Source organism: Oncorhynchus keta, chromosome 16, assembly GCF_023373465.1.
Source record: "Oncorhynchus keta strain PuntledgeMale-10-30-2019 chromosome 16, Oket_V2, whole genome shotgun sequence".
NCBI lineage: Eukaryota > Metazoa > Chordata > Actinopteri > Salmoniformes > Salmonidae > Oncorhynchus > Oncorhynchus keta.
In genome coordinates this window covers 14511821-14527051 of record NC_068436.1, presented here as the reverse complement: position 1 = coordinate 14527051, position 15231 = coordinate 14511821, and the positions used below count along the sequence as shown (strand labels likewise).

Below are 15231 nucleotides of genomic sequence, written 5' to 3'. Positions count from 1 at the left end.
CCTGGCCTTTCTGCCTTTCCCCCTACCTTTCCCCCCCTGGCCTCTGCCTCTACCTTTCCCCCTGGCCTCTGCTACCTTTCCTCTGCCTCTACCTTTCCCCCTGCCTCTACCTTTCTGCCTCTACCTTTCCCCTGGCCTCTCTGGCCTCTGCCTCCCTTTTGCCTCTGCCTTTCCCCCTTGCCTCCTACCTTTTCCTCTCTGCCTCTACCTTTTCCCCTTTGCCTCTACCTTTCCCCTTGCCTCTACCTTTCCCCTTGTTTCTGCCTCTACTTTCTCTCCTTTGCCTCTGCCTCTACCTTTCTCCCCCTTTGTTTTCTGCCTCTACCTCTCCCCCTTGCCTCTGCCTCTACCTCTCCCCCTTGCCTCTGCCTCTACCTCTCCCCCTTGCCTCTGCCTCTACCTCTCCCTCTCCCCCTTGCCTCTACCTTTCCCCCTTGCCTCTACCTTTCCCCCTTGCCTCTACCTTTCCCCCTGGCCTCTACCTTTCCCCCCTGGCCTCTGCCTCTACCTTTCCCCCTGGCCTCTACCTTTCCCCCTTGCCTCTACCTTTCCCTTTCTACCTTTCCCCCTTGTTTCTACCTTTTCCCTCTCCCCTTTGTTCTACCTTTCCTCTCCCCTTGCCTCTACCTTTTCCCCTTTGCCTCTACCTTTCCCTTTTGCCTCTACCTTTCCCCCTTGCCTCTCCCTTTCCCTTTGCCTCTGCCTCTACCCTTCCCCCTTGCCTCTGCCTCTACCCTTCCCCCTTGCCTCTGCCTTTTCCCCTTGCCTCTTCCTCTACCCTTCCCCCTTGCCTCTGCCTCTACCTTTCCCTCTCCCCCTTGCCCCTCTCTTTACTATTGTCGCTCTCCTCTCCAGCCACACTTCCTTCCTCTCGCCTCATCCGTCTCTCTGCCAGACGCTTGTCCAATGCTCCTCACCTCTCGCTCCGCGGCCGGGCCTGCCGTCAAATAACTTCATTAGCTTTCCACCTCTGTCACGCTGGCCTGCTCCCCCTCTAACAACTGGCTCCTGTTTTCTCCAGGAGGAGAGGAGAAAGAGGTGGCTGCTGGGCTAGTGTCTGTGTGCAAACACACACACAGGCAGGTGGAGTGGAAGGCAGCAACAAGCTGACAATGTGTACACTGAGCTGCACAGAGTAGTGTAGATACTGAGGGCTGACAGCAGAGAGGATGGACCAGAGGTCACATATGAGAAGTCTTGACTGACTGGCTGACTCTGTTCATGTGTCGTGGTCGAGAGGAAAAGACATTATTGAGAAGAGGTTGTAACGTGTCTGCCCACCCCGACAGGTGTTGTCAGATGAATCTTAAACAATATTTGAATGAGAGAATAGGTGACTCTTACAGTATATTATGTAGACATATTGGTTGGGTATAAAACGTGTCAACTCACAAGCACAGTCGCACACAGACAAACACACACTACATCACTAAGATACTCCAACTGCATCAAACACTGCATCCAACGCCTTCGCTCTTTTTCTCTCTCTCTCTCTCTCTCACTCTCTCGCTCTCTCCTCTGAGATAAATAAGACACCCTCAGCACCAACGGCACTTCCTCCCACAAGCCCTTGCTTCAGCGGCGTGCCAATTATTCACACCCGGCCCGGGGTCGCGCTCGCTGTCACCTCCAAACGGGGTCGCAGCGGGGACCGCCATTATTACCCGTCTGAGGGGTCTTGCGAGTAGCGTCCTAACCGCGCCCCATCCACGCATTTCAAAGTACCTCCGCGGACTCATCTTTCCCCTCTCAAATCAGAATGTGGAGGGTCACACAGGGTAGGTTGTCGGTTGTGTCAGAGTTGCCGTGCGGGGGAGAAATCAAAGGGGATCGGTCGTGACACCCAGAGGAGAATCAGGGCAGCCTAAAAATGATGAGGTCAGAGGTCAGAGAGAGTTTATACCTGGGGAACTCAGTCAGATCCTATTCGCTCTCTTTTTCTCTCTCTGTCGTCTGTCACTTTATTTAGCCATTTTTTATCCATTCAAGTCAATTCAAGGGGCTTATTGGCATGAGAAACATGTGTTAACATTGCCAAAGAAAGTGAAGTCGATAATATACTAAAGTGAAAAACTAAAATTAATAATAATAAAATGCATTTCAAATGTCATATGTCTATATGCAGTGTTGTAACGATGTGGAAATAGTAGAAGTCCTAAAGGGAATGTAAATAAACATAAATATGGGTTGTATTTACAATGGTGTTTGTTCTTCACTGGTTGCCCATTTCGTGTGGCAACAGGTCACAAATCTTGTTGTTGTAATGGCACACTGTGGTATTTCACCCAGTAGATATGAGTTTATCAAGATTCGATTCCTTTTCAAATTCTTTGTGGATCTGTGTAATCGGAGGGAAATATGTGTCTCTAATATGGTCATTTATTTGACAGGAGGTGTTAGGGAGTGCAGCTCAGTTTCCACCTCATTTTGTGGGCAGTGTGCACAGTGTGTCTTCTCTTGAGAGCCAGGTCTGCCTAGGCCGGCCTTCCTCAATAGCAAGGCTATGATCTCTCCCTCTCTGTCTTTTTATCCACCCCCCTACACCCCTCTCCCTCTCTTACAGCCCTTCTCTCCATCCTACACCTCTCTCCCTCTCTTACAGCCCTTCTGTCCATCCTACACCCCTCTCCCTCTCTTAGAGCCCTTCTGTCCATCCTACACCTCTCTCTCTCTCTTACAGCCCTTCTGTCCATCCTACACCCCTCTCCCTCTCTTACAGCCCTTCTGTCCATCCTACACCCCTCTCCCGCTCTTAGAGCCCTTCTGTCCATCCTACACCTCTCTCCCTCTCTTAGAGCCCTTCTGTCCATCCTACACCTCTCTCCCTCTCTTACAGCCCTTCTGTCCATCCTCCACCTCTCTCCCTCTCTTAGAGTCATTCTGTCCATCCTACACCCCTCTCCCTCTCTTAGAGCCCTTCTGTCCATCCTCCACCTCTCTCCCTCTCTTACAGCCCTTCTGTCCATCCTACACCTCTCCCTCTCTTACAGCCCTTCTCTCCATCCTACACCTCTCTCCCTCGATTACAGCCATTCTGTCCATCCTACACCTCTCTCCCTCTCTTACAGCCCTTCTGTCCATCCTACACCCCTCTCCCTCTCTTACAGCCCTTCTCTCCATCCTACACCTCTCTCCCTCTCTTACAGCCCTTCTGTCCATTCTACACCCCTCTCCCTCTCTTAGAGACCTTCTGTCCATCCTACACCTCTCTCCCTCTCTTACAGCCCTTCTCTCCATCCTACACCTCTCTCCCTCTCTTACAGCCCTTCTGTCCATCCTACACCCCTCTCTTAGAGCCCTTCTGCTCTTAGAGCCCTTCTGTCCATCCTACACCTCTCTCCCAGCCCTTCTGTCCATCCTACACCCCTCTCCCTCTCTTAAAGCCCTTCTGTCCATCCTCCACCCTCTCCTCTCTTACAGCCCTTCTGTCCATCCTCCACCTCTCTCCTCTCTTAGAGTCATTCTGTCCATCCTACACCCCTCTCCCTCTTAGAGCCCTTCTGTCCATCCTCCACCTCTCTCCCTCTCTTACAGCCCTTCTGTCCATCCTACACCCCTCTCCTCTCTTACAGCCCTTCTGTCCATCCTACACCCCTCTCCCTCTCTTACAGACCTTCTGTCCATCCTACACCTCTCTCCCTCTCTTACAGCCCTTCTCTCCATCCTACACCTCTCTCCCTCGATTACAGCCCTTCTGTCCATCCTACACCTCTCCCTCTCTTACAGCCCTTCTCTCCATCCTACACCTCTCTCTCTCTCTTACAGCCCTTCTGTCCATCCTACACCCCTCTCCCTCTCTTACAGCCCTTCTCTCCATCCTACACCTCTCTCCCTCCATACTACACCTCTCTCCCTCTCTTACAGCCCTTCTGTCCATCCTATACCCCTCTCCCTCTCTTACAGCCCTTCTCTCCATCCTACGCCTCTCTCCCTCTCTTACAGCCCTTCTCTCCATCCTACACCTCTCTCCCTCTCTTACAGCCATTCTGTCCATCCTACACCTCTCTCCCTCCATCACAGCCATTCTGTCCATCCTACACCTCTCTCCCTCTCTTACAGCCCTTCTGTCCATCCTACACCCCTCTCCCTCTCTTACAGCCCTTCAACCCCTCTCTCGTCCCCTCTCACAGCCTCTCTCTCTCTTTTACAGCCCTTCTGGGATTGAGACAGGCACTGTGACAGAAGTGGTAAATCAGGAGATGAGCTGCCGCATGTACACACTCAATCGCTCTTGGCAGGGAGGTCAAAAGAAAGAGTCCCGAGGTTCCCCTGAGAAGAAGCTTTACCTCCCCCCCTCCCTTTCTCCTCCTCTCTACCCTCCCTGTCTGCTGTACGGCCCAGCAAAGAGTGCAAAAGATCTGAGTAAAGCTTTGGGCCAAACCCCCCCTTCTCTTTTTTACCAACCGCGCTCAGAGATGATCATGAAAGCCCTCGGTAATCAAAAGGACCAGTATTCTATTTAAACATCATCGTTATCTCTAACATTACTCAAGTCCACTACTATCCGCTCCTTAAAAACAAAAAAGTGTGTCCTCCCATCTTTCAAATTACCTCCGGTACTGCATGAATGACGCCGTCCTTGAACTAAGATGTCCGCCGCCCGTCCGCCACTCTACACTGGGCTGACATTGTGAGAGAAGAAGCCATCTTGGCTCCATCTCCTCTGGGACTTTCCTGGCTTGATTGCAAAGTCTGGGAGTGAAGTGCGACTGGCACCCGGGGGGCACCGGCGCGGAGCCGAACTGGAGGGGGAGGGGTTAACTAAACCTGTCCAGTCCCTCCGCGACGCACATCGCACGGCGCATCCTAGCCAGGGTCACGGAGCAGAAGTTAAGGGCGCTAATCATTATGAAATTCAAATTATGAATTCTTCTTAATTTATGAATTATGCATACATTTTTAATTAATCTAATGTTCCGAGGGTTTTCTACCCCCCTCCTCCCCCATCCCTTGTCCCTCTCCTCCTTCCGCATCCCTCGTTCAGGAGATCTCAATCTAATTAGCTGGCATTAGGAGTTAGAGTGGCAGCCTCAACCCCGACCTTGGCACCCAACCCCGGGCACACCTTCCCCCATCAATCTTCAGCCATTGTCTCAAAGTAACTGATCCTTTGCCATAGTCACAACATGGTGGAATGCATCTCAACAACCCTGATATAATACCTAGCGTTATTCTGGCTAACGATAGCGTGTTTGTTGTTGATGAGGTTATTGGAGAGGCAAAGCAGAGTGTTGAGGTTATTGGATTAATGAGTTGACGTTCATTGACATTCATGACAAAACCCTAAGAAATATGCTAAGACGCTCAAAAGTCCTGAAATGGCCATCAAAAGTTTCCCGCCAGTCCAACACCTACATAAACATTTTGTGAAATCTCTTCAGTGATGAATAGGTGTTGGACTGGGTGGCCGTTAGCGAGTGTTGTTATTGACGGGAGTTGCTGTCATGGTTACCTGAGAGCTTCATGAGCAGATCGGTGGCTGTCTTGGTGGTGATGTCCGGGCTGAAGAGGGACGCTGCCGTTGGACCTCCACCAGGACTGGACCGCACCCCCACCCCCAAGCCGACTCCCCCCATAGAGAGGTCCAGGGAGTTGCCACTGCTACCAGGCCGCTCCCGCTCCCTGTCCCTGCAAAGGGTGAAGGGCGACAGCACCGACAGCTCCCTCTCCTGGGGCTCTTCTTTTATATAGACGTGGTGGTTGGAGACTCCAGGGGAGCTCTGGTTCCCTGCGTCCGACTGGAGGGGGGATTCCCCGGGGTTGAAATCGCCCAGGAGTGACCCCTCGCCCTCCGTGTCCGTGGTGGCCTCTTCCTTGACCTTGACCCCGTCGGAGGCGGACCCAGAGCGGGGGAAGTGCTGGTGGCAGCGCATGTGGAGCTTGAGGCTGAAGTGGCGCGAGGAGGTGAAAGGGCAAAGTTCGCACTGGAACGTCTCGCCCCGGTCTTGATGCTGGTGGACCTGGGATACAGGGATAGGATGAGTGGTGGGGGTACCTCCACATTGTTACGGCAACAACATTCAAAGCAATGATGCTCATTTGAGGACAACACTGAAAATTTGCCTACGCTACAATGGAGCAATGCATCACCGTGTTGTCCATTCAACGTGTGTCAATGTTTCAGGCTAATTGAATCTGTCCCTATGCAAATAAATAATTGAAATAAAATGAGTAAAAGAGATTAAATAAGAGCGTAAAACAGTAAGGATTCCCTCAACATCTGGAGCTTCTCGTTCTTGTTAAAACCCCCTCTAGCTTTGGTCTACTAACTACAGTATCATTTGAGGCACGTTACCCCGCTACACTAGAGGTGACTTTGACTAGAGCTTACACCTCCCTTCCTTTGAGCAATTAGTAGCATTAGCACCACTTCCACAATTACGACCTCAGGGGATGGATAACACGACAAGGTTACAGGTCAAAGGTCAAAGGAGGCATCACAGGCTCCCATCATCTCACCTTCATGTGGGACTTGAGATTGTCTTTGCGGGCGCAGCGGAAGGGGCACAGGGGACACTGGTGACTCTTCAGGCCGGTGTGGATCACCATGTGTCTCTTCCAGTAGCTCTTCCTCTTGATGACCAGGCCACACACCGGACACTGGAACGGCTTCCCTCCGTCCTCCCCCGGGGAACCTGGGAGGAGAGGAAAAAGAGGGGATGAGACATTTATTTATTTCACCTTTATTTAACCAGGGAGTTCCAGTGAGGTCAGAATAATAATTTACCAAGGGATCCCTGGCTGAGAAGGGCAGCTCAGTAAAAATACAAGTAATTTAGTGCATACAGTCCCCTGAACAAATACTTAAGCAATGCATCATTCATTCCTTCCTCGTTTGCTTGATGTCAGTGCACCTATCCGATCTATAAGTGACTGGTAAGGTGTAAGTAAGGTTTCCACTTTATAGCTTTCCCCAATCCAGCCCATGTCAGATCTGTGATTACTTCAAGGAAGAAACGAAGGAAGCTAGGAAGGTGAAGGATACATTTCTGAAGTATTGGAACAGGTCCATTTCTCGAGCTGGGAATTGCTTGGGACTTCACCACACGATATTATCACGATACTAAAGTGCCGATACGATGTGCATTACGATTCTCACCATTCTATATGAATTGCGATTCCATATACTGCAGTTTTATTGCGATTTGATGTTCCAAACATATTGCTCACCATATGTCTGCTGCAGAGAGACAAGAGAGACCATGAGAAGTTTTGATCAGTCAGGAAAATAAAAGTGCTGAAAACATCTAGTGGTTAGAGCGTTGGACTAGTAACCGGAAGGTTGCAAGTTCAAACCCCCGAGCTGACAAGGTACAAATCTGTCGTTCTGCCCCTGAACAGGCAGTTAACCCGCTGTTCATAGGCCGTCATTGAAAATAAGAATTTGTTCTTAACTGACTTGCCTGGTTAAATAAAGGTAAAAAAATAATTTTAAAAAGAAGATGGAGAACAAGCTATAGGATCAAAAATACGTTAGTTATGGCAATATGCAACTATCGATCCCCCCCAATCACTAGTCCATTTCTTCCTTACAAGAGAGGAGTTATGGACTATGGAGCCTCTCTAAGGTTACTGACTTTGTCACTATTCCCACACCTCTACTAGGTGAGACACGACCTCTAGACACCTCAAGCTGAGAACGTTCAACAAAACATGCTGTGCTTCTGAGAACAAAAGAAGTCAAACTCAAGGATGTTTTATTATCTCGATTATTGTTGTTGGCTTCATTTCCGGCCTCTATTACACCGTTTAATTGGGCTTATTAGGACCCGGCATGATTGCATTACAAATTCACCACGGGCCTGTCATCGATGGCTTCATAAGTATTCTCCTCCTGTTCCTTGGAAAACATCTGGTAATCAGTGTTTGGTGAAATTACCGCGCTCAGCCATTCATTGACCCCGGGTGTAAAACCTAGAGACTGCCTATTTGCAACAATAAACCGCCATCTGCGGCCCAACCGACTGGAGCGAGGGAGAGAAGAGAGGGGGAGGAGAAGAGAGAGGAGAGAAGAGAGGGGGAGGAGAAGAGAGAGGAGAGAAGAGAGGGGGAGGAGAAGAGAGAGGAGAGAAGAGAGGGGGAGGAGAAGAGAGAGGAGAGAAGAGAGGGGGAGGAGAAGAGAGAGGAGAGAAGAGAGGGGGAGGAGAAGAGAGAGGAGAGAAGAGAGGGGGAGGAGAAGAGAGAGGAGAGAAGAGAGGGGGAGGAGAAGAGAGAGGAGAGAAGAGAGGGGGAGGAGAAGAGAGAGGAGAGAAGAGAGGGGGAGGAGAAGAGAGAGGAGAGAAGAGAGGGGGAGGAGAAGAGAGAGGAGAGAAGATAACCGTGGACTCCTTGCTCATTGGAGGATGTAGGGGAAGAGGTGGAGGAGAAAGAAAAAAGATGGAACGACATTTAACTGGTCAGTACATCAGATAGCAGATTCTCTCTCTCTCTCTACAGGGCAATCAAGATCAATTATCAAGAAATGTCTAAACTATGTAGAATTACACGGATTTATGTAACACTAAATATAGGCTAAATGTGTAACAATTTCATACCAGACCAGCCAACTGCAATAAAACAAAACAAAACAATCAATAACCAAGGGCATGTTTTTTCTGTCTGGCCAGCAGACAAGTAACTGCATTTGTACAGCATTCCACCGCGACCTTGACGGCTGCAGGTTACCGCCGACAACCCTTTTTAACATGCAGATCACAGAATATTGCATTGACTGCCTCTCTCCCTCTCATCCGTCTCAAGTCAATTTGATCCAGCCATTTTAGATTTGGCTTAAGGGTTACGACACAATCCTTCAAAAGTGCCCATCCATCTACCCTGGAACACACTCCACTGTTCTCCCTAAAGGCTGCTCATTTTGAGAGAGGAGAGAGTTGTGTGTGTGTGTGTGTATTGTATTTTGTATTTATTAAGGAGCCCCTTCAGCTACTCTTCTTGGGGTCCAGCAACATTAAGGCAGTTATATACAATTATAAATATTACATGACATTACATTTCACAACCCATTAAGTGTGTCCACAACCCATTAAGTGTGCAGAGTGCGTGAGTTAGCATGTGTATTCATGTGTCTGTACCGGTGTGTGTCTCTTCACAGTCCCTGCTGTTCTATAAGGTTTCATTGTATCGATTTTTAAAATCTGATTCTACAGCTTGTGTCAGTCACCTGATGTGGAATAGAGTTCCATGTAGTCATGGCTCTGTGTAGTACTGTGCACCTCCCATAGTCTGTTCTGGACCTGCCCAGTGTAAACTGATGGGATTGTGTTTGGCTGGGAGTCTGCTGAATGCTGATCTGAGGACAGAGGAGAAGGCCCTGACTGCACTCCTCTGGCTCCAACCTCCACCAGTCTGTACAGAGGTGACTGGTAAAGGGAGGTTGATGGAGCCAGAAGAATCTGCAGAACAGACACGGATATGGACTCTCGGTTCCTACTGTGCTGAGAGCACACACCGCAGAGCTGAGCGCAAATGGTCTGGGTTGGACATCCTGCCAGGCCCACAGACCTTTTCCCAGACTCAGGCCAGACGGGGAGGGGGATTCTCTCTCTCTCTCTCTCTTTATCAAAAGTGGGGCGAGCGAGCATTTTTCTTGAAATACATGAATGAATGAAATACAAACCTAGAAACCTCACCAAGAGATTTTAGCCATTTATAATGAGAGTCACAGGGACCAGGGTTTGAGTCACAGTCAGGGTCTAACCCTGAATGCTGATTGGTTAAAAGCGAATTCCAGCCGGTGTCTATTCCGCAAGGTACCACCAGCTAAATCTATGACGTTAAAATGCCTATTTAGTCTGTTCCATCTGACTGAGCAAACCACTGGCTCGTCAGCCCAGGCAGGGAAGTTATAAACTTGATCTCCACTACAAAAAGCATCTAGACATTATCTCACATTTCTTCTAGACTAACATTTAGTTTTTAACAGCAGACATTTTTATAAACCTTACTGTCTCAACGACATAAGCAACATTGTTTCAATATTCAAATTCGATCTCCAACTGTCCCATAGTAATGAACGTGTCGGGGTCGAGATAGAGAGAGAGGCAGGCAGAGTTTCTCAGCCAGTCTAAATCATTAATCAGCTGGCATCATTTTTATGGATGTATACAAAGAAAAGCCAATTGAAAAACGGTAAAACGAAAAGTGTAGCTAGTTTGCTAGTCTTTCCTGCTTCAGTATGAAGTGACTGTGTTAGCTGTGTTGTTGGCTAGCTCCTCTGAACAACCGTGTCCTGACGAGAGAACACATTTTCTACGCCAGGTGAAATCGTGCCTCGTTAGCTCAGTGTTACCGATACATCCAAATAAATGTCACTAAGAAAACAGCTTAAACAAATGCAGCCACTGTTGGTCTTTCTGCACTGTTCGACGTGACTGTAAAGTTAGCCGTAGTTGGCTAGCTAGCAAGCAAGGGATAAGAACGTTGCCAGCCAGTATGACAATAGAACAAAAAGACTGAACGACTAGGTCACGTCCATAGATACAGAACAAAAAGACTGAACGACTAGGTCACGTCCATAGATACAGAACAAAAAGACTGAACGACTGGGTCACGTCCATAGATACAGAACAAAAAGACTGAACGACTGGGTCACGTCCATAGATACAGAACAAAAAGACTGAACGACTGGGTCACGTCCATAGATACAGAACAAAAAGACTGAACGACTGGGTCACGTCCATAGATACAGAACAAAAAGACTGAACGACTGGGTCACGTCCATAGATACAGAACAGAAAGACTGAACGACTAGGTCACGTCCATAGATACAGAACAGAAAGACTGAACGACTAGGTCACGTCCATAGATACAGAACAAAAAGACTGAACGACTGGGTCACGTCCATAGATACAGAACAAAAAGACTGAACGACTAGGTCACGTCCATAGATACAGAAGAAAAAGACTGAACGACTGGGTCACGTCCATAGATACAGAAGAAAAAGACTGAACGACTGGGTCACGTCCATAGATACAGAACAAAAAGACAATGACTGGGTCACGTCCATAGATACAGAACAAAAAGACTGAACGACTAGGTCACGTCTATAGATACAGAACAAAAAAGACTGAACGACTAGGTCACGTCCATAGATACAGAACAAAAAGACAATGACTGGGTCACGTCCATAGATACAGAACAAAAAGACTGAACGACTAGGTCACGTCCATAGATACAGAACAAAAAGACTGAACGACTAGGTCACGTCCATAGATACAGAACAAAAAGACTGAACGACTAGGTCACGTCCATAGATACAGAACAAAAAGACAATGACTGGGTCGCGTCCATAGATACAGAACAAAAAGACTGAACGACTGGGTCACGTCCATAGATACAGAACAAAAAGATAATGACTGGGTCGCGTCCATAGATACAGAACAAAAAGACAATGACTGGGTCACGTCCATAGATACAGAACAAAAAGACTGAACGACTGGGTCACGTCCATAGATACAGAACAAAAAGACAATGACTGGGTCACGTCCATAGATACAGAACAAAAAGACTGAACGAATGGGTCCCGTCCATAGATACAGAACAAAAAGACAATGACTGGGTCGCGTCCATAGATACAGAACAAAAAGACTGAACGACTAGGTCACGTCCATAGATACAGAACAAAAAGACTGAACAACTGGGTCACGTCCATAGATACAGAACAAAAAGACTGAACGACTAGGTCACGTCCATAGATACAGAACAAAAAGACTGAACACGTCCATAATACAGAACATAAAGACTGAACGACTGGGTCACGTCCATAGATACAGAACAAAAGACTGAGCGACTGGGTCGCGTCCATAGATACAGAACAAAAACACTGAAAGATTGGGTCGCGTCCATAGATACAGAACAAAAAGACTGAACGACTAGGTCACGTCCATAGATACAGAACAAAAAGACTGAACGACTAGGTCACGTCCATAGATACAGAACAAAAAGACTGAACGACTAGGTCACGTCCATAGATACAGAACAAAAAGACTGAACGACTAGGTCACGTCCATAGATACAGAACAAAAAGACTGAACGACTGGGTCACGTCCATAGATACAGAACAAAAAGACTGAACGACTAGGTCACGTCCATAGATACAGAACAAAAAGACTGAACGACTAGGTCACGTCCATAGATACAGAACAAAAAGACTGAACGACTAGGTCACGTCCATAGATACAGAACAAAAAGACTGAACGACTGGGTCACGTCCATAGATACAGAACAAAAAGACTGAACGACTAGGTCACGTCCATAGATACAGAACAGAAAGACTGAACGACTGGGTCACGTCCATAGATACAGAACAGAAAGACTGAACGACTGGGTCACGTCCATAGATACAGAACAAAAAGACTGAACGACTGGGTCACGTCCATAGATACAGAACAAAAAGACTGAACGACTAGGTCACGTCCATAGATAGAGGTCACGTCCATAGATACAGAAAGAAAGACTGAACGACTGGGTCACATCCATAGATACAGAACATAAAGACTGAACGACTGGGTCACGTCCATAGATACAGAACAAAAGACTGAACGACTGGGTCACGTCCATAGATACAGAACAAAAAGACTGGGTCACGTCCATAGGGTCACTGGGTCACGACTGGGTCACGTCCATAGATACAGAACATAAAGACTGAACGACTGGGTCACGTCCATAGATACAGAACATAAAGACTGAACGACTGGGTCACGTCCATAGATACAGAACATAAAGACTGAACGACTGGGTCACGTCCATAGATACAGAACATAAAGACTGAACGACTGGGTCACGTCCATAGATACAGAACATAAAGACTGAACGACTGGGTCACGTCCATAGATACAGAACAAAAAGACTGAACGACTAGGTCACGTCCATAGATACAGAACAAAAGACAATGACTGGGTCACGTCCATAGATACAGAACAAAAGACTGAACGACTGGGTCACGTCCATAGATACAGAACAAAAGATAATGACTGGGTCGCGTCCATAGATACAGAACAAAAAGACAACGACTGGGTCACGTCCATAGATACAGAACAAAAGACACGACTGGGTCACGTCCATAGATACAGAACAAAGACAATGACTGGGTCACGTCCATAGATACAGAACAAAAAGACTGAACGAATGGGTCCCGTCCATAGATACAGAACAAAAAGACAATGACTGGGTCGCGTCCATAGATACAGAACAAAAAGACTGAACGACTAGGTCACGTCCATAGATACAGAACAAAAAGACTGAACAACTGGGTCACGTCCATAGATACAGAACAAAAAGACTGAACGACTAGGTCACGTCCATAGATACAGAACAAAAAGACTGAACGACTGGGTCACGTCCATAGATACAGAACATAAAGACTGAACGACTGGGTCACGTCCATAGATACAGAACAAAAAGACTGAACGACTGGGTCGCGTCCATAGATACAGAACAAAAACACTGAAAGATTGGGTCGCGTCCATAGATACAGAACAAAAAGACTGAACGACTAGGTCACGTCCATAGATACAGAACAAAAAGACTGAACGACTAGGTCACGTCCATAGATACAGAACAAAAGACTACGACTAGGTCAGTCCATAGATACAGAACAAAAAGACTGAACGACTAGGTCACGTCCATAGATACAGAACAAAAAGACTGAACGACTGGGTCACGTCCATAGATACAGAACAAAAAGACTGAACGACTAGGTCACGTCCATAGATACAGAACAAAAAGACTGAACGACTAGGTCACGTCCATAGATACAGAACAAAAAGACTGAACGACTGGGTCACGTCCATAGATACAGAACAAAAAGACTAGACTGGGTACGTCCATAGATACAGAACAAAAAGACTGAACGACTAGGTCACGTCCATAGATACAGAACAGAAAGACTGAACGACTGGGTCACGTCCATAGATACAGAACAGAAAGACTGAACGACTGGGTCACGTCCATAGATACAGAACAAAAAGACTGAACGACTGGGTCACGTCCATAGATACAGAACAAAAAGACTGAACGACTGGGTCACGTCCATAGATACAGAACAAAAAGACTGAACGACTAGGTCACGTCCATAGATACAGAACAGAAAGACTGAACGACTGGGTCACATCCATAGATACAGAACATAAAGACTGAACGACTGGGTCACGTCCATAGATACAGAACAAAAAGACTGAACGACTGGGTCACGTCCATAGATACAGAACAAAAAGACTGGGTCACGTCCATAGGGTCACTGGGTCACGACTGGGTCACGTCCATAGATACAGAACATAAAGACTGAACGACTGGGTCACGTCCATAGATACAGAACATAAAGACTGAACGACTGGGTCACGTCCATAGATACAGAACATAAAGACTGAAAGACGTCCATAGATACAGAACATAAAGACTGAACGACTGGGTCACGTCCATAGATACAGAACAAAAGACTGAACGACTGGGTCACGTCCATAGATACAGAACAAAAAGACTGAACGACTAGGTCACGTCCATAGATACAGAACAAAAGACTGAACGACTGGGTCACGTCCATAGATACAGAACAAAAGACTGACGACTAGGTCACGTCCATAGATACAGAACAGAAAGACTGAGCGACTGGGTCACATCCATAGATACAGAACATAAAGACTGAACGACTGGGTCACGTCCATAGATACAGAACAAAAGACTGAACGACTGGGTCACGTCCATAGATACAGAACAAAAAAAGACTGAACGTCCATAGGTACAGAACAGAAAGGTCACGACTGGGTCACGTCCATAGATACAGAACATAAAGACTGAACGACTGGGTCACGTCCATAGATACAGAACATAAAGACTGAACGACTGGGTCACGTCCATAGATACAGAACATAAAGACTGAACGACTGGGTCACGTCCATAGATACAGAACATAAAGACTGAACGACTGGGTCACGTCCATAGATACAGAACAAAAAGACTGAACGACTGGGTCACGTCCATAGATACAGAACATAAAGACTGAACGACTGGGTCACGTCCATAGATACAGAACATAAAAGACTACAGAACAAAAAGACTGAACGAGTCACGTCCATAGATACAGAACAAAAAGACTGAACGACTGGGTCACGTCCATAGATACAGAACAAAAAGACTGAACGATTCAGGTCACATAGATACAGAACAAAGTGAACCGTCACGCCCATAGATACAGAACAAAAAGACTGAACGACTGGGTCACGTCCATAGATACAG

General features: G+C 47.3%; 1 protein-coding gene across 16 annotated transcripts in view; it reads right to left on the bottom strand.

Annotated features, from left to right (window-relative positions):
- Nucleotides 1–15231, bottom strand: part of LOC127907959 (zinc finger protein 827-like) — a 115830-nt gene that overhangs the window by 51600 nt on the left and 48999 nt on the right. For 15 of the 16 annotated variants that reach the window (XR_008065730.1, XR_008065731.1, XR_008065732.1 and 12 more), the window contains 2 exons: nucleotides 6460–6635; nucleotides 5453–5960 (listed from right to left, as the gene is read on the bottom strand). Coding sequence is in view for 4 of the 16 variants with exons in the window: in XM_052464732.1 (XP_052320692.1) it covers nucleotides 5453–5960; nucleotides 6460–6635 (684 nt within the window). In the remaining 12 variants the exon portion in view is untranslated. The remainder of the gene's footprint in view (nucleotides 1–5452; nucleotides 5961–6459; nucleotides 6636–15231) is intronic. The other variant, XM_052464734.1, reaches the window with a different exon arrangement.